Below are 27,290 nucleotides of genomic sequence, written 5' to 3'. Positions count from 1 at the left end.
CAGAAAACCCAGTGACCTTGTGGACTTTGAGGTGGGGCCATCTGGGCAGAGGAGTGATGTGACCGGGCATTGTAGGAGGACCCCTCTGAGTGCTGTGTTGGGAATTAGCCTGTGTCAGCCATTCTTCACCAGGCAAGCTCCCCCCTTGTCCCAGGGGACACTTGGCAATGTCTGGAGACATTTTTCAGTTGTTGCAGCTCGCTGGGGAGGCTGTTGCTACCAGTATCTAGAGCGGGCCCTGCAACGGAGATTTGCTGGGTCGTGCCCGGGTTGACAGATTTGGTTACAGGAGGAGAAACAGGAGCCAAGGGTTCAGTTTTCGATTTCGTAAGTTTGAGATGCCTGCTAGATTCCTAGGTGGAGAGGACATGAGGGCAGGTGGAGGCCTGGATCAGGCCAGGTCAGGGAAGAACGTGTAATTCTGAGAATATTGATTCATTCATGGGATTGGATTCAAAGCAGTAGGTCTCATAACTTAGGGGAAGTGGGGAACGAGGGACGCTGCTGGCATGTGACTGCCGACCGGGGATGCTGCTAGACTTTCTGCAGTGCACAGAACAGTCCCCACGACAGAGAATTATCCAGCCGCGATGGCAGTAGTGCTGAGGTTCAGAGACGCTGGCCCAGAGCATAAAGAGAGTGAGAGGCCCGAGCCACCTGCACGTGTCGTTGTTTAGTTGCTCAGTCATGTCTGACTCTTCGCAACCCCGTGGACTGTAGTCCCCCAGGCTCCTCTGTCCATGGGATTTTCCAGGCAAGAACACTGGAGTGGGTTGCCGTTTCCTTTTCCAGGGGATCTTCCCGACCCAGGGATCGAACCTGAGTCTCCTGCATTGTGGTTCTTTGCCATCAGGGTAGCCCATTTGCGCATGTAGACCTTAGGAAAAGTGAGCGGAGGAGACTGAGAAAGGAGCCGGAGACATGCAGAAAGCAGCGCCCGGGGTGTATGATCCGGAGCCCTTTGAATACACCAGGTTTTAGGGAGGGAGGGCAATGGCACTCCACTCCAGTTCTCTTGCCTGGAAAATCCCATGGGCTGAGGAGCCTGGTGGGCTGCAGTCCATGGGGTCGAGAAGAGTCGGACACGACTGAGCGACTTTACTTTCACATTTCACTTTCCTGAATTGGAGAAGGAAATGGCAACCCACTCCAGTGTTCTTGCCTGGAGAATCCCGGGACGGCGGAGCCTGGTGGGCTGCCGTCTGTGGGATCACACAGAGTCGGACACGACTGAAGCGACTTGGCAGCAGCAGCAGGGAGGGAGGGGAAGCCACCTGTGTGGAGTGATGCTCCGGCCTGAATTCACAGCCTCTGGTGGTCAGTGCCCTCTGGGCTCATCTTGTCCTGAGATGCCATTTTCAGATGGAGGAGCTGAGGTCTGGAGAGGGGGCCCCAGGGACTGGGATTGCGGAGGCAGAGGTGGTGGGGCTGGGGTGCGTCTCTGTCCCCACGGAGGCCGAGGCCATGTTCACCCCCGTCACCTGCTCGTCCGGCCCAGAAGTGACGGGACAGCCTGGGCAGTGGCTTGAGGGGCTCCCCCTCAGGTTGGCTGGTGGGAACTCATTTGAACACACGAGGACCCATCTGCGCCCCCTGGGGATCACTCCCGTTCTCAGCAGCGTGGTTTGGTTTCTCACACTCTCCTCCACACCCTCAAAAAGAAAGCTGAATGGAGGCGTTCTCACGGTCACCCTTCCTAATTGCCAGTCGTGCTTGGCAGGACTAGCTCCTTCCCTAAACGAGGCTGTCCTTGGGCATCTGTGCAATGCTCTGGGTCTTTCTGTTGGACTTGAGTCATGCGGTGGGAGAGAAAGGTTTTCTCCTGGTGTGTGTATCAGTGGTGGGCACAGCGGAGTCCCAGGCTCTCTTTGCAGAAGCTCCCTGCCAGCTCCTTCCATTCCTGGGACATAGGCTTCATGTCAGTGGAAACGAAAGCATTGGCAATGTTGGCAGTTTTGGGGCTGGGATTTCAGTTACTCAGTGCCAAGAGGATCAGATAGGGACTGGTGAAAAGTGCTGTGAATGGGTAGAAAAATCAGAAAGTGGAGGGAAATAATAATTTTCATGGCACTTGATGTCTGGCATCCCCGTAACTACTTTGAGCAGAGAGAAGTGAGAGTGCCAGGGATAATAATGACATTATTCTATCTAACAAAATAGTGTTTCATTAAAAAGCAAAACAAAACCAAAAACTAGAAAAGGCAAAACTCCCTTGGACTGCAAGGAGATCCAACCAGTCCATTCTGAAGGAGATCAGCCCTGGGATTTCTTTGGAAGGAATGATGCTAAAGCTGAAACTCCAGTACTTTGGCCACCTCATGCAAAGAGTTGACTCATTGGAAAAGACTCTGATGCTGGGAGGGATTGGGGGCAGGAGGAGAAGGGGACGACAGAGGATGAGATGGCTGGATGGCATCACTGACTCAATGGACGTGAGTCTGAGTGAACTCCGGGAGTTGGTGATGGACAGGGAGGCCTGGCGTGCTACAATTCATGGGTTCGCAAAGAGTCGGACACGACTGAGCAACTGGACTGAACTGAACTGATACAGATGGAAAAAAGATCAGTTATTGCCTGGAATTGGGGAGGGTTTGACTATACATCACAAAGGGATTCTTTAGTAGATGGAATTGTTCTGCATTCTGTTTGTCCTGGTGGTTACTTGCGTCTGCGCAGGTGTTAAAATTGATGTATTCTCCAAAAAGTGAATTTTACTCTCTGTGTTTGAAAACTTTAAAAAAATATACAGTGACCTTCAAGGTAAGGTAGTAGCACCATCGCGCAGAGAAATAAAGTTTCCTACCCAGGATCACACGTGGTTTGTGGTTGAGTTTGGCCTTTAGATTTGGGTCTGTCTGCCTTGTGTAGCTTGTGTTTTTAACCAAGACACATGAACTGCAGTGGTGCAGGACAGGGTGTATTTTCACTTTCTTGGGCTCTTGCCGCTTAGTGCTGCAGGGTTAGTTGGCCCAGCTGTAGGGGTCAAGGGTCAGGTGAGGATTTGGATGGCAGTGGAATGAAGCACAAAGTGTGTTTTTCAAGGAAGCAGCTCCCATCCATTGAACTTGTGCTGTCCAACCCTGAATTTTCAAGAAAACAGAAATCCAGGTTTTTAATGTGAACTCTTCTAGGTTTTAAACGTTGACCATCAGTTTCATTAAAAACCTCTGTTTGGGGATTTCCTGAAGGTGCAGTGTCTAGGACTGTGCTTTCACTGCCAAGGGCAAGGGTTTGATCCCTGCTCAGGGACCTTCCCTGGTGGCTCAGACAGTAAAGCGTCTGTCTACAATGTGGGAGACCCGGGTTCGATCCCTGGGTTGGGAAGATCCCCTGGAGAAGGAAATGGCAACCCACTCCAGTACTCTTGCTTGGAAAATCCCATGGACGGAGGAGCTTGGTAGGCTGTAGTCCATGGGTTCGTGAAGAGTCGGACATGACTGAGCGACTTCACTTCACTTCACTTCAGGGAGCTAAAGTCCCGGAAGCAAATTAAAATAGATAAACAAGGAAGTAAGTTAGTAAATAAACCAACCCACCCATCACTTTTTAGACCAAAGAAACAAGTACAACGGAAAATAGAGCCAGCCCACTGATTGAGTACCAGTTGGATACTGTTATGATTTATTTTACAGCGTGATGCGGGGGAAGGCCCTGCTTGCTGACACACTGGGCCTCACTTGCTGTCCTGGGCCCCTTCTCTGTGCTCTAAATTAAGGAGCCAAGTTAGGCGGATGGTTCTGGCTCCTTCTGTGCCTCTAGGGCAGTAGATAAGATGAGTCCTGAATAAGAATGCGCTTGTGGCACGTGGTGGGATGGGGGTGGGGTGGGGTGGGGTCTTTCTTTCCTTTACCTGGGCTCCTTTTTGCTTTTTCTGGGAACCTTCTCTCCTCCTGTCTCGTGCATGGTGTTCGCTTTGGGCTCAACAAACTCAGCAGTTAGTTGTACTCTTAGTGACAAAATGTGCCTCGATGCCTCAATGCCCCGTCAGAGATGCCGATGATAGAACGTCCTCAGACCTGAAAACTTGCCTCTAGTTTATTCTTCCACCGTTGCTGTCACCAGCAGAAGGCAAGACTTTGGATGCCAGGTGTTCTTTGAGGATGTGGATGCAGGGCTGGGTACCCTGGTTTTCCAGATGTTGTCTTGATTTTGTTTAAGAGTGAATGAGGTGAGGAAGATCTCTGCTTTACTAATTGATAAGAACATCTGCCCCGGTGTCTTGTCTAAAGATATTGTTCTTTTGAAGGAGCCATTATCTTGTGCCTCCTGAAATACCATTGCCTATGTCTTTTGAATAAAATAGTTCTTTTTTTTTTTTTTAAGCTTAAAAAGAAGTGCTTATATTTTTGTTTTAAAACTTTTTTTTGGAGAGGGGGGAGGTGCATGACTCATGGCATGCAGGATCTTAGTTCCCGGATCAGAGATGGAACCTGTGCCCCCTCAGTGAAAACTATGTCTTAAACACTGACTGCCAAGGAAGTGCCCTTAAAATGTTTTGTTGTGATGGCTGTTTCTCTTGTGGCTGGAGCCTTAGGCAGTGAGATTTTTGTCCGTCATATGTCTAAGCTGGCTTGTCTTCTCTTAGGACACCACAGGGGTGGCTTGGCTGTTTGTTAGTGTGTTTTGACTTTTGCAGAATCACACAATTGAAGAAAAACAATTTGTTTTTATAAGTAATGAATGCACACCGGGAACAAATAGTCAAAGTACGATCCCATGGTCTGTAGCCCGCCAGGCTCTTCTGTCCATGGAATTCTTCAGGTGAGAATACTGGAGCGGATTGCCGTTCCCTTCTCCAAGTCAAAGTACAGAAAGATGATTAATGAAAAGGCAGTCTACACCTGTCACCTCTGATCACCTGTTCCTCTCTTTATCCTCCCCCTGCTGCCCGCCAAAAAAGAGAGTGACCAGTGTTGGCTCCTTTTTTTTGGTCCATCCTCTGCCCCTGTTGGCTCTATTTAGTCTCCTTGGAGAGCTCTTTTAGACATCAGTCTGGGTGACAGTTAGCAATGTCTAGACACTTTGAAGCAGGGAGTCTGGGTCGGGGCACTGCAGTGTGTATCTCATGTGGGATGTTAGTACCCTGACCGGGGATCAAACCTGTGCTCCCTGCGTTGGAAGGTGGATTCCTAACCACTGGACCTCCAGGGAATCCCCTGGACCCCTTTCTGTTGTCCCAGCTGGGACGTGAGTGCTACTGCCATCTAGTGGGTGGAGGTCAGGGTTGCTGTCCAACGTTCTGCAGTGCCAGAACCCCTCCTGGCCCCCTACCCCCACCCCGCTAGGCCCAAATGCCCACACGGAGAAGCCGGAGAACACATATGTTAGTATCTGCATTTCCTTATCTTTCCCGCACCAGCGCTCATGTCCTTGACTGACTGTTTTCCTTTTCATTAAACAGATGGGCTTTCCATATCATCACACAGAGAGCTATGCTGCTGTTATACTAGCAGCTGTATTTTATTCCCTTTAAAGGTGACCAGTAACTTATTCATCCAGGCACTTTAGTTATTGAGTAGATCTCCATTCTTTTGCTGCTGGAAACAGCTGTGATGAAGACCCTTCTGCCCAGGTGGTAGTGAACAGGATCTAGAAACAGGAAACGTTCCTGGAAGTGGAGCTGAGGGTCAGAGGCCTGGAGCTGCTGACATTGGGAAAGATATTGCCAGACTGCCCTCTGAAGGGTGGTTCTGATTTATGCTTCCTCCAGCAATGTGAGGATCACGCCTTGTTTCTCTAGCCTGGGTGGTTTTTTTTTTTTTTTTTTAAATCCCTGGTTTCCATTTATAGCCTAAGCTGTCCTCCTATCAACTGAGAAGTTCAAAATGTTGACAGCCAGGGTGGATTCTGCAGATATTCCCGATATAGAAGGGCAGAGGTGGAAGGAGTCCTGATAAGCTACTAGGAGCTAAATGAGAAAGAGAAGCTCATCTTTTCCCCCTGTGGAGGACAATTGAGTCCACACACAGCTGAAAATTTGAGAAAGATAATTACATCTGGCTTAACTCCTGAAGGTCTGCTCTCAGGGACCCTGGGGTAGCCCCCTCCCTGGCTTTTGGTGGTTTCTCTTTAGAATAAACATCACAATAGCTCACTGACCCTGTATTTTGTGAAAAGAAGTGCTTTATCTTTTCATTCCTCTTGATTATGAATATTCAATTTTTAGGCTAAAGTTAAGAGATTGCCCTCACAGAGACACACAAAGGAGGCAACATGCCCTTTAGGTTTCCCAGGTGGCTCCGCGGTAAAGAATCTGCCTGTCAATGCGGATTCCTGGGTCAGGAAGATCCCCTGGAGAAGGAAATGGCGGTCCATTCCAGTATTCCTGCCTGGGAAATCTCAAGGACAGAGGAGCCTGGTGCGCTGCAGTCCATAGGGTTGCAAAGAATCAGACATGACTGAGCTCACATGCAAAAACAAAGCGCCGTGTAGACACACACAGGTACACACGTGCTCATACTTGATTATTTTGGTGATGTGTAGATCTGTTCGTATGAACCCCAAGGTTTCATACAAGGTGCATAAGGGTTAAGGCTAACCGTGAGGCATTTTCTTTATTCACAGACAACATTGGTCCAATACAGGGGCTTACAGCCTTACCTGCCAATTGTAAACACCTGGGGAACCTTTATATGGCCAGTGCTCAGGCCTCCCCCCATGCTGGTGAATTCAGTTGCTGGGGGTGGGGCCAAGTAGTCAGGGTTGTTTTTTTGTTTTTGTTTTTTAAAAGCTCTGGACTGGACAGGGAGCAATTTCAATGTGCAGCCAAGGTTATCAGTCAGGGGTCCACGGTTTCCAGCCTGTGGACCAAATCTAGCCCCCAACTTGTTTTTGTAAATAAAGTTTTACTGGAATGCAGCCACATTCATTGAACACATCATTTTATGGCACTCAGCAGAGCTTATACACCTGCAGAGCTTCATTTATTCTGCGGCCCTTTATGGAAAAAATTTGGTGGACCCTTGCCTGATATGGTCAGCTGTGTTTCTCGGTAACAGCTGTGTGGAATCTGTTAGCCACATAGGAATGTCGTAGAGGACAGGGTGCCCTCCTGTAACGCAGGCAACGCCGCCATTTCCTGCTGCTCCACTTCATGGAAGGTATTTTTGTGAGATACTTCTTTTCCAACTTTATGCTTGAAAAGGCCGCCTGCAGTTTCCTTCTGGAATGCAGTGCTTTTCCATTTCTGAGAGCAGAAATGACGAGACGGGCCTCCTGTCTCCCCCCTTTCACTGTCGTGTTCTTGGCTCAGCAGTTGAAGTCCTTAAGTCCTGATCGCACTGTCGTTTAATCGGATCTTCCTCTTCTCTGTGTTCCCCAGTCGCCCTCCTCTTTTATCTCTTTTACTTTCTCTGTTTACTTTGTAAGATGCGTCGCCAGTAAAGTGGAATGAATATTCTTCCCCCGCTGAAGTAGTTGTGCACTCAGCCATTCTCCTCACAAGCATCTTCGGTCCTGGCCCCAAGAGGCTCTCTGAAGGTCCCCTGATCAGCGTGTGCATGCACACCAGACAAACAGATGCGTGCACACACAGGTCAGCTTTTTTTAGAGCCATTACTTTAATGACAAGGATGCTGTCCCTGTTTGCTTTGAAAGCTCACTTTTGGAATCTTCGCTGGTGGCCAACCTGAAGTGTGTCTTTGGGACAGGGCTGTTCCTAATCTTACCTTGTTATGGTGATAAATGAAGTTGGAGCGATTTGTGGCTCCAGTCATCTATGAGTGGGTTGTGTGGGGCTTTGGGGAGACTACCTGTGGCCCCTTAAAAGGGTAAATCTCTAGTGAGTGGTGGTAGGAGCATGCCCCCTTCCTGGGTGCAGGGCGGAATGCAAGGGTCATGTTAAGGGGGAGAATGAAGGCTTCGGAGGAGCCCTGCAGTCCAGCGCTCAGTCTGTATCTTGGCCTTTGTACCAGGCTGGTGGCTAGAGGTGGCCTTCTGGGTGGGGGCAACAAAGAAATGGGAGAAGTCAGGTAGTGAGCGCATAGCCGGTGGAACTAGCTCACAGTGGCTCATCTTTGTGCTTGATGGGTCCTTGAGGGATCCCACATCCTTTCTGACCCTGACCCACTTTCAGGGATTGAGAAGAGGAGCTGGGCACCCCCCCCCCCCCCCCCCCCCCCCCCCCAGCCATCAGACACCAAGTGCATTCTCTGCTTGGGGTCTTGGAGGCGACGTCAGGGTGAAAGACCATGCTTCCTTCCTGCAGAGTCTCTCACTGTTGGCCGGCCTTGGCTACTTCCACCCTGTTGTCCCCTTTTTATGTTTTGGGGAGTAGCTAGAGGAGGCAACAGAGGAGGTGGGCAAGGAGTTCAAGACTCACAAGCTCATGGAGCCTTTGGAATCTGGGCCAGCTTGGTCGTCCAAAGACCCACAGCAGACGTGGGCGTGGGCGTGGGCGTGGGGGTGGGCAGGACCTTTGGACCTGAGTCATTAAGCAGAGGCCTTTGCTTGCCGTCAGGGTGAGGAGGAGTTGATATCTTACCTGAGCAAGAAGACATAGGTTCATGTCCAAGACTAATCGGTCCCCATTCCTCAGATAGATGCCAGGAGTCAAAGGGAGGTACAGCGTGCCGGCGGGAGGGTCTGCCTGTCTTGTATTTTCCCTTTCCTTAAATATTTATCCACGCATATGGCTAGGCTGGGTCTTGTTTGTGAGATCTTTGGCCTTCCTTGGCGGCATGTGAACTCTTAGTTGCAGCATGTGGGATCTAGTTCCCTGACTAGAGATCGAACCTGGGCCCCCTGCATTGGGAGCACTGAGTCTTAACCTCTGTACCACCAGGGAGGTTCCTGTTTACCCTTTCTTCCTAATTTGAGCTCCAGACTAGGTCGGTGAAGATCGAAGTCTATGTGGTAAAGGAGGAGTTGGGCTCCCCGTCTTTATCAACATGTTCTCCGCAAGGCTCAGTGCCTCTCTAGGTTACAAGCCCACTCTGTTCTGGGCCTGAAATTCAAAGCAAACTGGCCAGACTCAGTGTCACTTTATCTGCTTTGTTGAGGTTGAACATAGCGTAACATCTGGCTTTGGAGGATCCACAGTGATGCTGAGCTTCCTAGAAACCAACGATCTGGCTGGGATTGTGCATTCTCCGTACTGAAAGCAACCCAAGCGATAGTTCAGTAGAAACCGGCCAAATGTTCTCTCTCGCTCTTATCGCCAAGTCAGCCCAGGCCGTCGAGTAGATAATACTGTTGGGATAAACAGAGACATTTTAGGTTTTTTTCCTCCTGGGCTCAAAAGCGTGTTTTCGAGAAGAAGCCAAGTGATCAGCGTTATTCACTAGTTCCCTCAAGTGCCTGATCTCATGAGGGTGTGGTGGTGTCTTCCAGATCGAAGCAAGGCCGAGATGGACCTGAAGGAGCTGAGTGAGTCTGTCCAGCAGCAGTCTACTCCTGTTCCTCTCATCTCTCCCAAGCGACAGATTCGCAGCAGATTCCAGCTAAATCTCGACAAGACGATAGAGAGTTGCAAAGCACAACTAGGTATGTGTCTCGGCTTGCTTATATCATTATCACCATCATTACTGTCTTTAGGGGGACCACCTGGATGAAATGAAAGCCCGATCCTGGCTGCTGTTTTCGCAGCAGGTTTAACTTCGGCATGTTCGTTCAACAAAAAATCATTTCTCATGGCAGAATATTTCACATTTGCTAGTTAATTGTTCAGCAGGTATTTTGAGTTTGTCAGAGTGCATTCTTTGATTGTGGCCTGCTGATTCGAGGTGCCACTTGTAAGAAAGTTTGGAAGCAGGAAGAGCCTCCTGAGTTTGCCGTTGTGCTTCTCTGCACATGTCGGTGTCTCCACTTCAGCATCACGTGTATCCCACAAGTGTCCCCAACACAAACCCTTCCCCTCCAGGCTGGCCCCCGCCCCCGGCACATGCATCCTGTTTCTGTATCTATTGCCCCCCTTCCTCGTCCCCATGCTGCCTGCCTTTTTACACTGCCTACCTGAATCCTATCCCTAAGGCTGAGCTTGGGCATCACCACCTCCAGGAAGTCTTCCTTGACTGCCCTCCCCATCTGCCCACCTCCTTTGGTCCTTTATGGCTCCAAAACATCAGTGGTCCTTTTGTGTGGGGGGTTATTCCTCCCAGTCTAGACTGGAAGCTCCTTGAGGGCAGAGAGGTTTGTCTTATAAAGATGTTATAAAGACTAGCCTTCTCCAAGGTACTTGGTCTTATACACATAGTGATGCTCTAGAATGTTTGTTGAAGAGGTAAATGAAGTCAGAAGGTATTTATAAGGAAATAGGGGGTGGCTGGGTCTCAGTAGAGAAAGCCAGTCCAAGATGAGATTTCCATGTCACTGGGTGCTCTGGACCTTTGGGTGAGAAAGGAGCTAGCTGGGAGTCACTGAGGCTGTCCGAGGAAAGCATTCCTTGCTGGGTTGCCCGTTTATTTAGGACATTGAGTGACATGGATGAAATTTTGCAGGCTGTATCCCTGTTGGGTTCTTCCAAGCAGCTGGTCTAGCTCCTCAGTTTGTTGTTGTTAATAACGATTTATGGAGGACTTCCCATGCCCCCTGCCCTGTGCATAGATTGTCTTGGAAGTTTGATACTGTTATCAGACCCATTGACAGGTGAAGAAATGGAGGTTCAGAGAGGTAGTTCACTCGTTAAGGGCCACACAGCTAATAGAAGCAGAGGAGCAGGATCTGAATTCACATCCTTCGGGCTCTAGTATCCAAGCATGTGTGGCCATGCTTGTCAGTCTGGTGTCCACCCTTTAGTTACCAGTTGCACAAACCATGAGATCCAGAAGTTAAACCAGATTTGGTTTTTAGATTCTTTCAATTTGAGCCCTGGAGGAGGTGGATGTAATTCACTCCTGATCCTGCTGGGCTGTTTGTGGCTCTTAGCCTTTTACAGGTTTCTCTTCCGTGACCCCACTCATGGTAACCATTGCTCTAGAATGAAGACAATACAGAGTTGATGAGGATTTCCTCTTTTCAAAATTGTAGGGTATTGGGTTACTTACCTCCAGGTGGATGACGCTCACTACCGACAGCAGGAAGGAAACATGAATAGGGTAAATGAAACTGTTGTTAGAAATAGGCTTTTGCCCATTTCGGTTTGTGTATATAGGAAACTCCTGCTGTTTCATTGTTTCTCCTTTTGCTTGAGACGTGGAAATGGGTGACTTTCCTCTGGACTCGGTTACAAGCAGAGCAGCAGTAGAGACACAGTGGTGTTGACTCTGCTTCAGGGCGGGGAGCCCGGTGGGGGCTGGGCGGCTGGGCCGCCTGGAGATGGTGCTCCCCAACCAGAAGGGGCCAGTGTTCTCAGCCCCAGCCAGCCTCTTGGGCCCGCGACCCAGAGTGGCCGGGTCTTCTGCTCTTGCAGCACAAGGCTAGCATCTTAATTTTTGTGTGAAACGTCCCGATTTATGAATTGGCCAGGACGTTCTAGGTTAAAAATAAAAACAAATAACACAATGTTCGAAAGCATTGGGTCAAACAGTTGCTTCCTAAATAACACGTCTGCTCCTGTGGCTCGTGGGCTGTGAGTTGCATCCCGTGCTTTAAGCCTTGGCCTGTTTCTTTGAGTCCTGGATACAAAGGGTAATAGACTTAATGCTCTGGGAATTCGTGGGAAGAGCCCTAGTGGTGCCTCGAGCCCATGTTTCTGGCCTCACCTCTCTGTCTTGGTTTTCTTTGTGTCCCAGGACAAGTGATTTCTCAGGGCTTCTTTTTTTCTAATCTGTAAAATGGATCAGTTTTAACAACGCCTGTGTAGCATTCCCTTCCATCCCTCCCATTCTCTGTGTCCCAGTGAGTTACCCATGCTGCCAAGATTGAGCTCTGGATAAATTAGAAATTCATCTTGAAATGTCAGTAACTGAAACCCTCAGCAGACGTTCCATTTGTCACCTGTAGTCAGCTGCAACTTGAGTCTACTGTTAACCCCCAATCAGACCAAATGTGATGCAATGTGAAATGTTTCTTTTTTTTATTCCAGCGTTGGGCGTGGAAAATGTTTGCGTTTTTTTGGTCCTGCTCTTTATTCTGTGACTACGCCACATGCTGGGTTTTCTTTTTGAATTTAGGCATAAATGAAATCTCAGAAGATGTTTATACGGCTGTCGAGCACAGCGATTCGGAGGATTCTGAGAAGTCAGATAGTAGCGGTAGTGACTCTATCAGTGATGAGGAACAGAGGTCCAAGAACGAGCCAGAAGATGCTGAAGACAAAGAGGGGGCTCGGATGGACAAAGAGCCATCTGCTGTCAAAAAAAAGCCCAAATTGCCGAACCCAGTGGAGACGAAAGAGGAGCTGAAAGTCAGCACGTCACCAGCCAGCGAGAAAGCGGACCCAAGCTCGGTCAAGGAGAAGACGAGCCCCCAGCCTGAGAAGGACTTTTCAGACAAAGCAAAACCCTCACCTCATCCCACAAAGGATAAGCTGAAGGGAAAAGATGAGACGGATTCCCCAACAGTGCATTTGGGCCTGGACTCCGATTCAGAAAGCGAACTTGTCATAGATTTAGGAGAAGACCATTCTGGGCGGGAGGGTCGAAAAAATAAGAAGGAACCCAAAGAACCATCTCCCAAGCAGGAGGGTAAGTGATTGCACCCATTTCCGGTTTCTTGGCTTGGTGTGAGAATGTCACCTTGCCGTTTGTAGTATCACGTGTCATGTCACCCTCTGACATCATGAAGGGTGGCACAGCAAAGCTAGGATTGGCTCCTGGTCACCCAGCTAGTTACTGAGTGGGACCAGGCCTTAACCTGGGCCTGCCCACCTTTTACCTTCTCAGTACCCAATGTGGTTGATTTTGAGCACAGGAAGAGAAGTCTCTTAGAAAGTAGTAGTTGCTTCTAACAGTCAAGTCATTTTGAACCTAAGCAGTTTCTTTTCCAATGTGTTCACTTACAGGCCTAAAGTGTTTGTCAATGTTAAGATATTGAACAGGGCTGAAATTGTTAAAAGTGTTCAGTTCAAAGACCTTGATGAGTTTATTCTCCTTTACCTCCCCTCACGCTGCCCAGGCATCTCAAAACACATTTTCTTACTAGACTATAAGACCTTTTGGGTCGGTGGCACCAGACTGCTGCGTTCTTCTTAAGGCCTCTAGAAACCCAAGGGGGAATTATTGTATGATACCCACCTAAGCCCGTGTTCTGCCATATTTAACTGACATGGGCCCAAGGTTTCTCAGCCTTGGCACTAATTGACTTTTTATGCTAGATAATTCTTTGTCCTGTGTATAGGAGGATGTTTAGCAGTATCCCTGGATGTCAGTAGCATCTACCCAGTGGTGGCCTTCAAAAGGGTCTTAACAAAACAAAATCTCTCCTAGTTGTGGACTACTACTAAGCTCCCCCTTCGCTGCTGTTAGGGACCGAGCCAGCAGTGGCTGTTCTCAAACCTGCCGCATCCCAGGCATGTTGGCAGACCCCCCAGTGGAACATGGGAATGATTTGAAAGATGTCTGGCCCATGGGCGAAGCAGTCAGCGAACTTCTCAGCTGGCTTGGCAAGTGGGTGGTGAGGGGATTCCAATATACCCAAGAAAGATAATGAAGAATTAATTAAGGGTCCAGGAGAGACACGGCCAAAAGACAAATTGGAGGTTGTAGCCATAAAACCTCATGTACTTTGTGGGTTACATAAGGGGATAGCCAGGTTTAATTCTGTGGTTCAGTGGTAAGGAATCCTCCTGCCAATGCAGGAGACGTAGATTTGATCCCTGGGTCGGGAAGATCTCCTGGAGAAGGAAATGGCAATGCACCCTAGTATTCTTGCCTGGAGAATTCCATGGACAGAGGAGCCTGGTGGGCTATAGTCCGTGTGGTCACAAAAGAGCTGGACATGACTTTTAGTGACAGACAACACACAGCTTCTGACAGGAGGTAACGTCTCAGTTATGTGTCCCCTGGGGATTTATTAGTCTGGCTGCTTAAACAGGAGGGGGATGGGCTTTGAGCATCTTCCTTCTGTGTTTGTATCAACATGAACTGTTCTGGAACCTCAGTCCCTGCAGTTCATTGAAAGAGGATGGAATATCTCTCAGTGATATGAGGCAGGAAGAGAGAGAGGCAGTTGAGTGGGTCAGGAAGGATGGATCACTGCCCCATCCCTTAGAATTACGAATGGCATCTGAAACATCCATTTCTGTGTGGATTGGGGTTTGAGGTACCACTTCTGATGCTGCAGAAAGCAACAGGAGTAGCAGTTATTCCATGAAGTTTGTAGAATTGTTGGGTCCCAGATGGCAGTGTTCCTATGAATGATACATTTATACTATTCCTCTCTTTCTGGAATAGATCTTTGTTTGGTTGTGGGTTTTTTTTTTGCCCCTTCCAGAAAGGATTTGTGACATACTGATAAAATGGAAATCAAGACATCAGTGAGAAAAATGAAAATAGAACAGTGAGAGATCTGGGGAAAGTTTGTATACAGAAATAACTATTTCAGCCTTCAGAATTAGCAAAGTCAGGCTTCCATTTTGGGTCTGAGCTTCCTGGCAGTCAAAGCAAAAAGGGAAACACGTATGAGTGCCTTAAAAGATCTCATGTTCCCCCCCCCAAATAGAAAGCACTCCAGTTGATAAAATGAAGCTGAGCTGTTCCTCTCACTGGTATCTGGAGCAAATTTCTCTAGGAGCCCCTGAGTATGTGGTGGGACTTTGAAGCAAAGGATGATTCTGAAACATAATTCAGTTAGAGGAACTTAGCAGGGGTTGAACTCCAGAGCCACCTGAGCATGATTTGGGTTTTGAAGATTTGACTTCGTGTCCGACTCTGCAGTTGAGCATCTTTTCAACGATGTGCTTTTACTTACGAGTTTATTAAGTCAAGGGTGTTTTGGAGAGTGCTTGGTGACCTCCAACTGATCTTCAGTTCGGAGTGCAGCTTATACACAGAATCTGAATCCTCAGATAGAAAGACGGCTGTTCTAGCTAGAGGTCCTAGAGCAGAAGCTAAGGGAGCTCACGTCAGGACCTTGACTATGCTTACCTGGGTCACATCAGTCATTTCCAGCCTTCTCTTAAAAAGTCCTTTTTTAATGTACAAGACAGCAACCTAAGTCTGATATATAAGTAGGTTAGTTGGGTGGGGTCGCTTTTGGAGTGTTGACCTTTAAGAAATTCACTTCTTTTTGAGACTACAGGTGATTATACACTCCCAAATTTTTAGGACAAATGGAATTTTCCATGGCCCTTCCTCTCCCTATCCACCCCCCCCCACCCTCCCCCACCCCCCAGTAAACCATCAGCATCCTCTAGAAATGAAAATGTTTTAGTGTCTAAATGAAACACTCCCCCCCTGCCAAGAGTGTGTCAAGACTGGAATTTTTTTTTTTTTTTAATTTGGAAAAGAGCTCCAATGGGACTCTTGCAGAGCAGTAACCCATCTACAAAGCCAGCTGTTTGCTTTTGCAAGATGAGAGAGAGAAAAAGAGCTTTTTGTGGTTGCCCTTTGCCCAAGGACGGTTCAGGCTAGCTAATCAACAAGGGCAGTATATTTTTAAATCTCATGGCCGAAAAGAGAGGCACTAAAGATGCTTTTGCAGGTTAGAAGCTTTGCCTGTGGGATCTCTGCCTTTTTAAGAAGGGCCAAGCTCAAAGCCACCTTTGCCCCTGGAAAGGGAAGGGGCAGAGGTTGTGTCCGACATCTGGAAGGTTGTCCTGGGTAAGGATGGGGGCTCCTCACTCTAGGTAGAGATCTTCTCCCAGCCCCGCCCTGTGCTCTTGCCCAGGACCTTGGCTGAATTTTTCCCCAGAGGAGCAGGAGGCCAGTCAGTTGTGATAACCACTGAGACACCCCCACCCCCAGGCAGTAAAGTCAGCCTGTCAACACTCCTTTCCTTTCACACTGCTTGGTTTTTCCAGACCCACTGTTAACTGAAAATTTCCCCTAGAATGATCAAGAGCTCATGTCTCTTTTGGGTGATAGAAATCTAAGAATGACAGGCAGGGAGTCACGCGGCGGAAGCATGCTGAGCCCCTGCAAAAGCTGTGGTCCTTATTAAGGGGCTTCCTTGGTGGCTAAGCTAGTAAAGAATCTGCCTGCAGTGCAGGAGGCCCAGATTCTTGCCCTGGGTCAGGAAGATCCCCTCTGGGGAAGGAAGGAAAAGGCAACCCACTCCAGTATTCTTGCCTGGGAAATCCCATAGACAGAGGAGCCTGGCCAGGCTATAGTACATGAGATTGCAAAAGAGTCGGACACGACTGAGCGACTTCACTTTCAGTCCTTCTGAAAAAGAGTTTGATGTCAGGCACATCGTCTGAGATCAAGGATGCTGACTTGCACCCGTGATTTTTGTGTGAATCCCGGGGAATCCTCTCTGGGGACGCAGGTTCATCTCTGCAGGGCCTGGGGCCCCTGCAGTAGTAACTGACCTCCTCCCCCTTACAGACGAGCACTCATGTGGTCATCCCCTCTCTGCCGCTCAGTGCTTCTGGCTCTAACCTGCCTTCCGACCAGCCCTTCTCACTGCCTGCCCTCACCAATATGCTGCCGATTCCTGGGCATGTCTTGGCTAAAGCTGTTCCCCTCCAAATTCTCCCTGCTGCCTGTTGACATCCTGCCCTCCTCCCTTATAGCCCAGCTCTTCCCAGAAGATATAGTCCAAAAGGCAGCTTTTTTCAAACTTGAATCACTGGCATTCATTCTTTTTGCCATACCTAAGACCTGCTAGTACAATTATTGACTTAATATATTTTTATTTGAAGCAGCAGCTCTTTTTTTAAAAAAACAAATTAAACTCAATTTTGGACTTAAACTTGACTACCATACAGTAGGTGAAACAGTATTTTGTGCTCTGCATAAAGGACGTAACAGGAATAACTGCAGTCAAAACAAAAGCGAGGCTTCTAAATTCTCCATAAATACCATTGTGCTGGGGAAGGTTCTGGCCTTGGGGTGGAGTTCCCTTGAGTGTTAGGTGTCAAGGCTGCCAGGACCACACTGAGACTATTCTAGAAGGAATTAGAAGAGATGAAAGACAATACTCTTCTTTCTGGGTGATTCATTGTTTTATTCAGTGCTTTGGCCATTGGGAGGCTGTCTGGTTCCTTGGGGTACATGCTCTGTAGGTTTCCTGGCCAAGAAAAGGATTCCTGTTAATCTCCAGATGGACTTTGGCTAAGTCTTTCTCAAAGTGCTCACTGAACTTGTAAAACAAGGTCCTTGCAGCGATTCTGTTCATCCAGTGGGTCATCGACTAGCAGGTGGGCAACTCCAGGCTAGGGGCTGGGTCATGCTGGCCTCAGTCCCCTGGAGGCCTTGACAAGTATCTCAAAAGTGAGCCAGCGTGTAACCCAAGGAGGCTGATGTTTTACGCTAGAACCTGCTGCAGAAGTGGCCTAAGCATATAAAGTGACAGTGTGCCCATTCACGGGGAGGTCCTTGGCATGCTAGCCTGCCAAGGGATGGTCACCTAGAACTCGCTGGCCTGCAGACCCTGCAGGCCAGCCTGAGTCCTGTCTACTTTCTGTTTTGTGTTTTCATGCCTTGGCTTCAGTTGTAGGTAAAGCTCCACCATCCACGACAGCGGGCAGCCAGTCTCCCCCCGAAACGCCGGTCCTCACCCGCTCATCCTCCCAAACTCCCACGGCTGGGGTCACGGCCAGCACCACGTCCACGGTCACGGCCCCGGCCGCCGCCGCCGCCACCGCCACCACCACCACGGGAAGCCCGGTGAAAAAGCAGAGGCCGCTTTTACCGAAGGAGACTGCCCCGGCTGTGCAGCGGGTCGTGTGGAACTCATCAAGTAAGTTTCAAACGTCCTCCCAAAAGTGGCACATGCAGAAGATGCAGCGCCAGCAGCAGCAGCAGCAGCAGCAGCAGCAGCAGCAGCAGCCTCAGTCTTCCCAGGGGACGAGATATCAGACCAGACAGGCTGTGAAAGGTACCGAGCCTCCCCCTCCGCTCTCCGTGGCGCCCGCTCCCTTTTCGCCACACGGACAGGAGAAAAATCGTCCTCGTTTTGTTTTTTTTCAGTTCCCCTTGGTTGCCTGGCCACCGTATCCTGGAGGCCTGACACATTCCATTTGGCATTATTTTTAAAAATTGTTTTGCAGCTTGCTTTTTGTACTTTTCTTTTTCCTTTTTCCTTTTATAAACGGTACATGCACGTCTTCTCAGAAAGGGGTGAAATAGATGCCTAGACACACAGAAATCTGTTGTCTTGATTGACTTTCTATTTCATTCTCCACCCTTTCTCTGAGGTTATTGTTAACCATAAGATCTTTTTTTTAATGCATGTATGCATATATATTTATGTATATATATATATATGACTTCATAAAAGTATTTTTTTTTCTTTTTGGAAACATAAAAATGGTACCATCTTTGCCTTTTTTTTACCCCCCCCACCCATCAGCATGTTTTGGAGATCCATCCATGTCAGTACATAGAGCTCTCCCTGATTCTTTTGGACTGCTGCGTAGTATTCCACAGCTCATTTAATAAAGTATTCCCCTACAGATAGACATGTAGGTTGCTTCCAGTTTTTCCCTGTTGTTAACAGTGCTGCAATGAATACCTTTGTTTAAGTTTCCTCGTGCATGCCCGTGAACCCCTGGGCATTATTTTTGAAAGAGTACAGTATGAGAAGTGGATAGTAAAGGATACCTTAATAAGTAGGGATTAGCCCCCTTACGAAGAAGATCCAGCATCAGGAACCGTTGCTGAAGCTTGGAATGACAGCTCCCAGCAGGAGGCTCCATCTGGGCTGATGTAAAGCCGAACAAAGCGCTGATCCGATGGGTACTAGTTTGTCCAGCTCTTGTGAGGACTGACACAGGGCTTGTTTCATGGGGAAACCCACATTGAGATCCTCTGTGGTTGGGCTCCTTGATCGAAACTCTCACATACCGAGTGCACTCTTGTGAGTAGAACTCTTGAGAGTTGCAGCAGGTTGTGAAATGAAAAAGTAGCCAGATCTTGAACTGGGCCCCCAGTGAAGCCCTTCAAAGATTGGGGCGGAAGGAGAGTGAGCGATTAGACACAGTGTTGGAGTACAGCCGGATCGATCTTGCTGTCTGAGGAGTTGGCTGGGGCAGAACCGAGTCTGGGATCTTTCAGGTTGGGATGGTCAGTTCCAGTCTCCTGAATTCATAGCCCTTAAGTATAATGAGCCATCCCGGGGAACTTGGGAGCTGGCAAGAAGGAGCTCATTGATGGTATGGTTCCTAATTCCCAGATTGTCCTATTAACGATAAACAAAGCTGGCCACTAGTTGAAGTAGTTAAGAGAGATTTTAATCTGCTATATACTATTGCAGTAGGGCACAATGTCCGATATGAACTGAAGTCAGCTTCAACGTGTACACTGGGGACTGGGGTTTTAAAGGGAGAATTTGGGAATAGGGAGGGGGAATCGTAGGGGCTCTGTAGAGTCAGAAAGGGACAGTTTTACACAAAGTGGGAAGGGGGTGTTGGTCCGTGTGAAATGTCTGGGTTTGCTGACTCTGGTACCTCTTAAAGGTAGGCTTCTGCCCTCCCACAGAGACTGGACAGTGGGCCCTATCATTAGGTGTTGACTGGAGCAAATCGGCAATTCTATTGGCAGCCTTGAGTTTTCTTAGGTGGGGACTTTAAAGGGGTGGGGGTCATCCTAGGGGTGCAGCCTTGAGCTGTTGGAAACCGTATTAGTCCTTATAGACCCAGATGGAGGTCTCACTGAGAAAGGGCTCGGAGGAACCTTGCTTGAGTTTGGCCGACGAGAGAATTTTTGTCCCTTGAAAGCAGAGAAACTCGAATGGTGTGGATTGGGCCCTGCTCCCACCACCGCTTCGAGCTGGGGCAGCCTTCCTGAGGCAGTGGGGTGACCAAGAACCTTTGCTTTCCCAGCTGTCCAGCAGAAAGAGATCACACAGAGCCCATCCACCTCCACCATCACCCTGGTGACCAGCACCCAGTCGTCGCCCCTGGTCACCAGCTCAGGGACCACTAGCACGCTCGCATCTTCGGTCAGCGCAGACCTGCCCATCGCCACCGCTTCAGCTGATGTCGCTGCAGACATCGCCAAGTACACTAGCAAGGTGAGTGCCTGCGGCGGGAGCGGGGAGGGCCAGCCTTGGATCTTTCCAGGAGTTGAAGGGGACCGGGAAGTGGTGGAGTCCCCTTCCAACTCGCCTGTCCTCTTGGCATCTTCCTTGTGGAGGGGTGTGGTGGGCAGGCTACCCTGCTCTGCGTTCACTTGTGGGCACCCTCTCCGTGCAGGTTCTCTCTTCTCTCTTTTAAAATTTATTCTGTCGAAGTATAAGTGATGTACAATGTTGTATTAATTTCTACTGCATAGCAAAATGATTCAGTTATATACACATAGACTTTTTCATATTCCTTTCCATTATGGTTTATCACAGGATAATGGTTGCAGTTCCCGTGCTATACAGTAGGACCTTCTTGTTCATTCTATGTATAATAGTTTGCATCAGGTAATCCCAGACTCCCAATGCATCCCGTCCCCCAGCCCAGCCCTCCTCTCCACTTCTCCCTTAATTTGCCAAGTGCTTTTCTGCTCACTGTTGAATTCGGGCAAGTAAAGCTTGCAGCTCTCCTCGCTGTCAAATGCAGGTGCTCTGGAGTGATGTGCAGGTTCATGTCTGTAGAACCCTTGGAGTGAAAATCACCACCAGAACTGCAGCTCCCAGGGGAGTCCATTCTGCTCTCTGCTGGGGCCTAGAACAGTGCTTGATACATAGTTGAAGAATGAAAGCGGGTTGCTGCCTAACTTCTCACTGGGCTTCTTATCAGTACCTTTTTTTTTTTAACGTGTACAGTTTTTAAAGTCTGTATTGAATTTGTTGCCATGTTGATTTATTTTCCTTCTTTTAAAATGTTTTGGTGTTTTGACTGCAAGGCATGTGGGATGTTAGCTCCCTGACTAAGGAATCAAATCTGTACCCCCCACAGTGGAAGGCAGAGTCTCAACCACTGGACTGCCAGGGACGTCCTCACACCCATTTTATAGATGAGCACACTGGGAACTGGCCAGGCCACACAACTTGTCCAGGGTCACATAATCCGTGAATGTCTAACTGGCATTTGAATGATAGCAGCCAGGATCCAGAGTATCCGCTTAACCCGGCTTTGAGCTGACTTGTGAATTCACACCAGGCCTGCTGACCACAGTTGTCCAGTGTCCACAAACCTATTGTTCTTACATGTGGCTTTTTAAAGCAACCACGCTTGAGTCAGTGTGGCTAAAGAGATAAAACCCAAGTCTTGGGGTAACATCTCTTTATTTAGTATTTCTGTTCCCCCCCTTTTGAATAAAAACACAAGAATTTTTATTGAGTCCCTGAGTTTCAGAACAGGAAGGGTTCAACTATTAGGCATGGTTGCATCCTCAGGGTTTTTGTCTTACCTGTTCATCACCTTGAACTAGGATTGACTTCATATTTTTATTTATAGTGACATAAAAAGTCTAAACTCACCAGATCCTGTTCTTCAGGGCTTGAAGCCTAAGTCCATCTTTCTTCTGTTTAAAGGAGTGATTCGCATGAAAGTGTTAAAGAATTAATGCAAGCTTCCCTGGTGGCTTGTTGGTTAAGAATCTGCCTGCCAATGCAGGAAACATGGGTTCCATCCCTGATGCGGGAAGATCCCACACACCCTAGAGCAACTAAGTCCATCACCGCAACTTCTGAGCCTGTGCTCCCGAGCCTGGGAACCGCTAGTCCCAAAGCCCGTGCCTAGAGCCCGTGCTCTGCATCCAGCACGGGAAGCCACCGCAGTGAGAAGCCTGCACGGCAGCTGGAGAGTAGCCCCCGTTAGCTGCAACTAGATGGAAGCTTGTGAAGCAACAAAGATGCAGCACAGCCAGAAATAAATGCATAAATAAAGTTATATTCAAAAAAAAGAATTAATGGTACCACGAGGAGACTTTCTTCCTAACAAGATCTGTTGTAGAATTACAAGAGAACTGAAAGAGGGTACTTTTTAAAATTACTGACTTAAGATGTCTGGTATTGCCTAAAAGGCTTTTTTAAAAAATTATTTATCTGTTTGGCTGTTCCAGGTCTTTAGTTGTGGGGTGCAGATTCTTAGTTCGCATGTGGGATCTAGTTCTCTGACCAGGAATCAAACCCAGGCCCCCTGCATTGGAGGTGCAGAAGCTTAGCCACTGAACCACCAGGGAAGCCCCCCCACATGGCTTCTCGTTTGCTTGCCTTTGATTGGATTTCTTGGATCGCCTTCCGTTGATTTGGTCCAAGTTGTCCCTTTACAGATGAGAAAACTGAGGCTGCCACGCAGCTCCGGCTGGTGTTCACACCAAGCGCAGTGTTCTCCACTCCTGCAGCCCTTTTTATGCCATCTCCTACAGTTCTCCCCCTTACTCATGGAGCAGAATTGAGGAATGAACTTTTTGATAGGCATTTTCTTTGCAGTTAAGAAAATACACTCAGCGACATAGTTTTGGAGCCGGTGAACTTGCTTGCGTCTGAGGTGACCCGGAGTTGAAGACCCAGATTTGTGTGTTTTGGCAGAAGGGCTCTTTTTATTAATGTTGAGTTCTTTGCTATATTTGGAAGTGAGAACAAAGGTCAGTCCACAAATTCATGATTTCTTTAAAATGGAATGTAACTATGGCATTAGTAAAGTATTGGATTTCATCCACTCTCTAAAGTTTTCTCGTAAAGCAATTTCGTTTGAATAGTTTAAATGGACCTGAGCAGGGAGACCCGTACAGAATGGCTGACCATAAAGCACAAAGTGTTTTTGCTGGCAACGTCCCCCTGTGGTCCCTGCAACAAGGAGGAGAACTAATATTTCAACAGATACTTTATTCATTTTCCACCTATTTTGGGGGTGAATTGGGGGTTATTCTTTTGGGGGTTGGCAGCAGTTTTGCGATCACATGTTCTTGAGAATTAATTCTTCTGTGAAAATAAGAAAACAGGTATTTCTTTATGAACTCCTCCGCAGGTCCAGAACCACAGTCTCCTCTTTTTCTCATTTAATCCTTGTACACACCCTACTAGGGGGCACTGTTGTTATCCTTGTTGTATGCCTGGGGCTCAGAGAGAGCTGTGGATGGCAAGATATAAGGGCAGGAAAAATCTCCGGCATCAGATCCGAGGGTGCGCTTCGTCCTCTTTTCTTGCTGAACCGCGAGCAGACTGCATAGCACCGGGTGTCTTGGCGGTGGCCGGGCCGGAGCCGAGGCCTGGTTTGGTCTCCTGTCCCCTCCTGCCCCTCCTGTGATGTGGGAGGGCTCAGCGGCTGTGTGCCCATTTAGGTCGCCGCAGAGCATGGAGCAGAGTCCCCTGTGCTGAGCAGTAGGTTCTCATGGGTTGTCTGTTGTATACACAGGAGTGTGTCTATGTCAGTCCCGGTCTGAACCTCCCTGTTCACCCATCCCCTCCTTTGGTAGCCGAAGGTTCGTTTTTTACATCTGTGATTCTGTTTCTGCTTTGCCAGTAAGTTCATCTCTGCCGTTTGTTTGGATTCCACATAGAAGTGATACTGGGCCGTATATCGCTCTTTCTGTGTTACTTCACTCTGTGTGACAGTCTCTAGGTTCGCGCGTGTCTCTGCAAATGGCACTGTTTCGTGCCTTGTTTACGGCTGAGCAGTACTCCGTTGTATATAGGTACATCTTCCGTATCCGTTCCTCTGTCGATGGACACTTTAGGTTTCGTCCGAGCTGTGGACACCGGGCTGCGTGCCTCCTTTTGAATTACGGTTTTCTCCAGATACATGGAGTAGGGTTGCTGGCTCACATGGAAGCTCTGCTGTTAGTTTTTTAAGGTTCCTCCATATAGTTCTCCTTAGCGGCTGCACCAATTCACATTCCCACCAACAGTGGAGGGGGGTTCCCTTTTCTCCACCCTCTTTCCAGCTTTTATGGTTTGAGAGTTTTTGATGATGGGCGTTCTGACTGCTGTGCGGTGGACACCTCATGGTAGTTTTGATTTGCATTTCTCTAATCATTAGTGTTGAGCATCTTTTCGTACATTTGTTGACCATCTGTATATCTTCTCTGGAGAAATGTCTGGTTAGATCCCCCCCCCCGCCCATTTTATGATTGGGTTATTTGAGGGGAGTTTTTTGAGCTGCATGAGCTGCTTGTATATTTTGGAAAGTAATTCCTTTTTGGAGATTAATGCCTTATCGGTTGCTTTCTTTGCAAATGTTTTCTCCCATTGTGAAGGTTGTCTTTTTGTTTTGTTTATGGTTTCCTTGGCTGCACACAGATAGATTTTGGATATATGTCCTCTAGCAAAAGTATCAGGGAAGTTGATCACCCGAATTGTTTCTCTTTTTATCTTTTCAGATGATGGATGCAATAAAAGGCACGATGACGGAAATATATAACGATCTTTCTAAGAACACTACTGGAAGCACCATAGCCGAGGTCAGAGGTGACACATGCTGTTCTTGATTTTTTGTGGCTGTTATCTGTGTTTCATATATATTTTTTTAAGTTTTTAAAAATTGGAGTAAAATTCCTTTTCAGTGTTGCTAGTTTCTGCCGTACAACAGTATGAACCGGCCGTATGTATACGTGTGTCTCCTCTCCCTTGAGCCTTCCTCCCGTTCTTCACTCCCTGTTTGCTAAGGGTGTTTTCTCTGGGCTGATATGGGGGCGCCCTGAAGTTCTCTGGAAACCCCTCTCAGGTTCTGGCCCCGGTCCCCAGGCTTGCTCTGCCTTGATGGTGGTGTTGAGGGTATTTCTTCACTTGGCTGGGAAGCTGGTGCTGTGGAGACACACCCTGCTCTCTGCGATCACCTCACTTCTAACCAAACAGCCAAAACCAAAGCCTGAGTTATTGACCCACTGGCGAAATAGAAACCGGTTATTTTGGCCCCATATAAAATTGGCTCCTTTGTCATCTCCTGAAGTTTGGACTTTTTTATTCAAGTGATCTTGGTGTTCAAGAGGTAGTATCCCAAACTTCCTCAATTTAGGCGATTACTTAGAGAATGGAGTGGTTAAAACATGGAAATGTCCACTTATGAAGTGACCACTTATTTTTTTTTTAAAAAAAGAAAAGCCTCCCTGGATTTTCTTCCTAGGATAATGTCAGTACAAGCCGGCTGCAAATGGGTACCTTGGGGAAATGACAGGTGGCGGGACTTGTTGAGATCATTGAAAGTCACAATGGAAAGTGAGGGGAACCTCACATAGAGCCACCGATGTGAGAGGGCAGGCAGAGTGAGGCTGGCACCCGGAAAAAGAGGGGAGCATCTCCAGGAAGATGCTCTGATGGGCCTAAACAGAGAACTGTGTGCTTCAGCTTTTTCTTTCTTTCTTTTTTGCTACACTGAGCCGTTTATAGGATCCTAGTTCCTTGACTAGGGAGGTCTTAACCACTGGACTGCCAGGGAAATTCCAAGAGAGCTGTGCAAATGTAAAGATTTCAGGGAGGTCCCAAGAAAAATCAGTGAATCTCTTTAGGTATTTTGCTATATGACCGTCTTGATGATTATGCTGGGGTGTCAAACAACACGGCCAAATGCTGTTTTTAGAAAAACCTCCTCTCCCTCACCGTGACCTGTCGTCATACTTCATTCCTTTTTGTTTATTTAACTGATGTCCGGTTACCTGAAACCTTGGGTCTCGACAGATGTCAGAATATTCCAGATTTTAACGAGGTAATATACAGCCCCCTTCCACAAGTAGAGACAGCATTTCTGCAGTGATACAGTACGATTGTTCCCACCCTGTTGGAAGAATCAGAATTTCTCAGCCTTGAAGCTCCTGACGTTGGTGCCAGATGTTTCGCTCTGGTGGGGGCCGTCCTGTCCGTCTGGGATGTTGAGCAGAATTCCCAGTCTCTACCCTCTGGATGCCAGAAACAACCCAGAATGTCTCCAGGCACTGCAGCGTCATAGACAGAGGAGGGGGGCAAAAGTCATCCCAGTTAAGAACCATGGCGATGATTAAACACTGTCAGCAGCCTTGTATCAGTTCAGTTTGAGTTTATATTTTCTTCTCTGCAGATGAATTTGGCCCCAAATATACTCCTCCTCCCCTCCACCCCAAATACCCCATGGTATCCAGAATGGTTAAGCTTTGGGATTTCAGGTGAATGATTATGGCCCCCACCCACAACTTTAGGTCAAAGATAAAGCTGTTTTTAGGATGTTTTATTTTTTTAGGCCAAAGTCCTGCTCAAAGCTGTTTCACATAGTAAGTCTCTTAACGTGTGAACCATCAAATTGGGAACTTTCAAAGACGCGAACGTTTGCATGTCCAGTCACATAGGTTAGTTCACATGTCTGGCGCACGTCGTCAAGCACATACCCCCTCCGTGTCTGGCGCACGTCATCACGTGCGTACATGCTCTGCAAGAGGTTGTGCTTTGCATGCTTTACTGTATAGGGTGCAGTATTACAGTATCTTTATCTCAAGCCCAGGATGTCCAGAAGCAAGCATAAAAGCAGCGGTGATGTAGCTGGTACTGTACTATATAGCCAATTGTATTAGTTGGTTGCTTAGGCTAACTTTGTTGGACTTACAAACAAATTGGGCTTATGAACGGGCTCTAGGAATGGAACTTGTTCGTATGTAGGGGACTCACTGTATTATTTATTTTGAAAATCTCGTCTTCTTTTTTGCTTTAAAGCTTTTCCTGGAGTATCTCTTAGAAGAGATGAATCACTTGTATTTGGTTTTTTGAAGCAGAATTTCTCATGAATTTGGAATAACTCACTGGCACCCAAACTGGGGGAGGCCAGCAGAGACCAGGCTGCCTGTCCTTTGACTCAGCACGTGATGTTAACCCATAGCGAGAGCTGGAGCTTCTGAGCCCTATTGGCAATAGGTACCCAGATGCGCTTTGTAAGTCTTTCTGTCCCCTTACAGATCCGCAGGCTGAGGATTGAGATAGAGAAACTCCAGTGGCTGCACCAGCAGGAGCTCTCGGAAATGAAACACAACTTGGGTAAGTGCTGCTGACCTGGTCTGTACTGACGAAGTTTCTGGATAGGAACTTCTTACTGTGTCTAGAGTTGGGCCCAGATGTGAACTGAGTCAAAAGTAGGCCGGGGGATGTACCACTCCTGGGGAGAGCACAGCATCCTGGGAAGTCTAACCTGGAGAAACCAGGTATGAAGCAGGAGCTGCCAGGAACCACCTTTCCTCTGTTCCAAATACCAACATCAGTAACCAGTCATCCCAACAGCTGTGGTAGCTGCTCCTGCTTGTGAGCTCTGACCTGTTGTAAAATTGAGAGACATCTCAGTAGCCTGAGCAGTTTGATAATTTTCCTGTCAGCCTAATGATCAGTCCTGATGCCCTGTCTGGCAGATTAGATCCACTGCCACTAAACACATCAAAATGAAGTATATCTAAGTTGTAGTCCCAGCTCTGCCCATCTTAGCA

The 27,290-nt window shown here is 48.0% G+C and overlaps 1 protein-coding gene and 1 non-coding gene across 15 annotated transcripts in view; both read left to right on the top strand.

Annotated features, from left to right (window-relative positions):
- ZMYND8 (zinc finger MYND-type containing 8) overlaps window positions 1–27,290 on the top strand; it is a 122,847-nt gene that overhangs the window by 84,647 nt on the left and 10,910 nt on the right. For 6 of the 14 annotated variants that reach the window (XM_068987022.1, XM_068987015.1, XM_068987013.1 and 3 more), the window contains 6 exons: window positions 9,331–9,483; window positions 12,051–12,563; window positions 17,473–17,859; window positions 19,805–19,995; window positions 24,237–24,317; window positions 26,772–26,850. In XM_068987022.1, the coding sequence (XP_068843123.1) occupies window positions 9,331–9,483; window positions 12,051–12,563; window positions 17,473–17,859; window positions 19,805–19,995; window positions 24,237–24,317; window positions 26,772–26,850 (1,404 nt within the window). The remainder of the gene's footprint in view (window positions 1–9,330; window positions 9,484–12,050; window positions 12,564–17,472; window positions 17,860–19,804; window positions 19,996–24,236; window positions 24,318–26,771; window positions 26,851–27,290) is intronic. The other 8 variants (XM_068987024.1, XM_068987021.1, XM_068987017.1 and 5 more) reach the window with 3 other exon arrangements.
- Window positions 4,502–4,648, top strand: LOC138091930 (small nucleolar RNA SNORA79). The gene has a single exon (XR_011145961.1). It is a non-coding gene; the product is annotated as a small nucleolar RNA SNORA79 (small nucleolar RNA).

This window comes from Capricornis sumatraensis, chromosome 15, assembly GCF_032405125.1.
Source record: "Capricornis sumatraensis isolate serow.1 chromosome 15, serow.2, whole genome shotgun sequence".
NCBI lineage: Eukaryota > Metazoa > Chordata > Mammalia > Artiodactyla > Bovidae > Capricornis > Capricornis sumatraensis.
The sequence above is the reverse complement of the archived record's forward strand: the minus strand, read 5'-3'. Positions and strand labels throughout refer to the sequence as shown.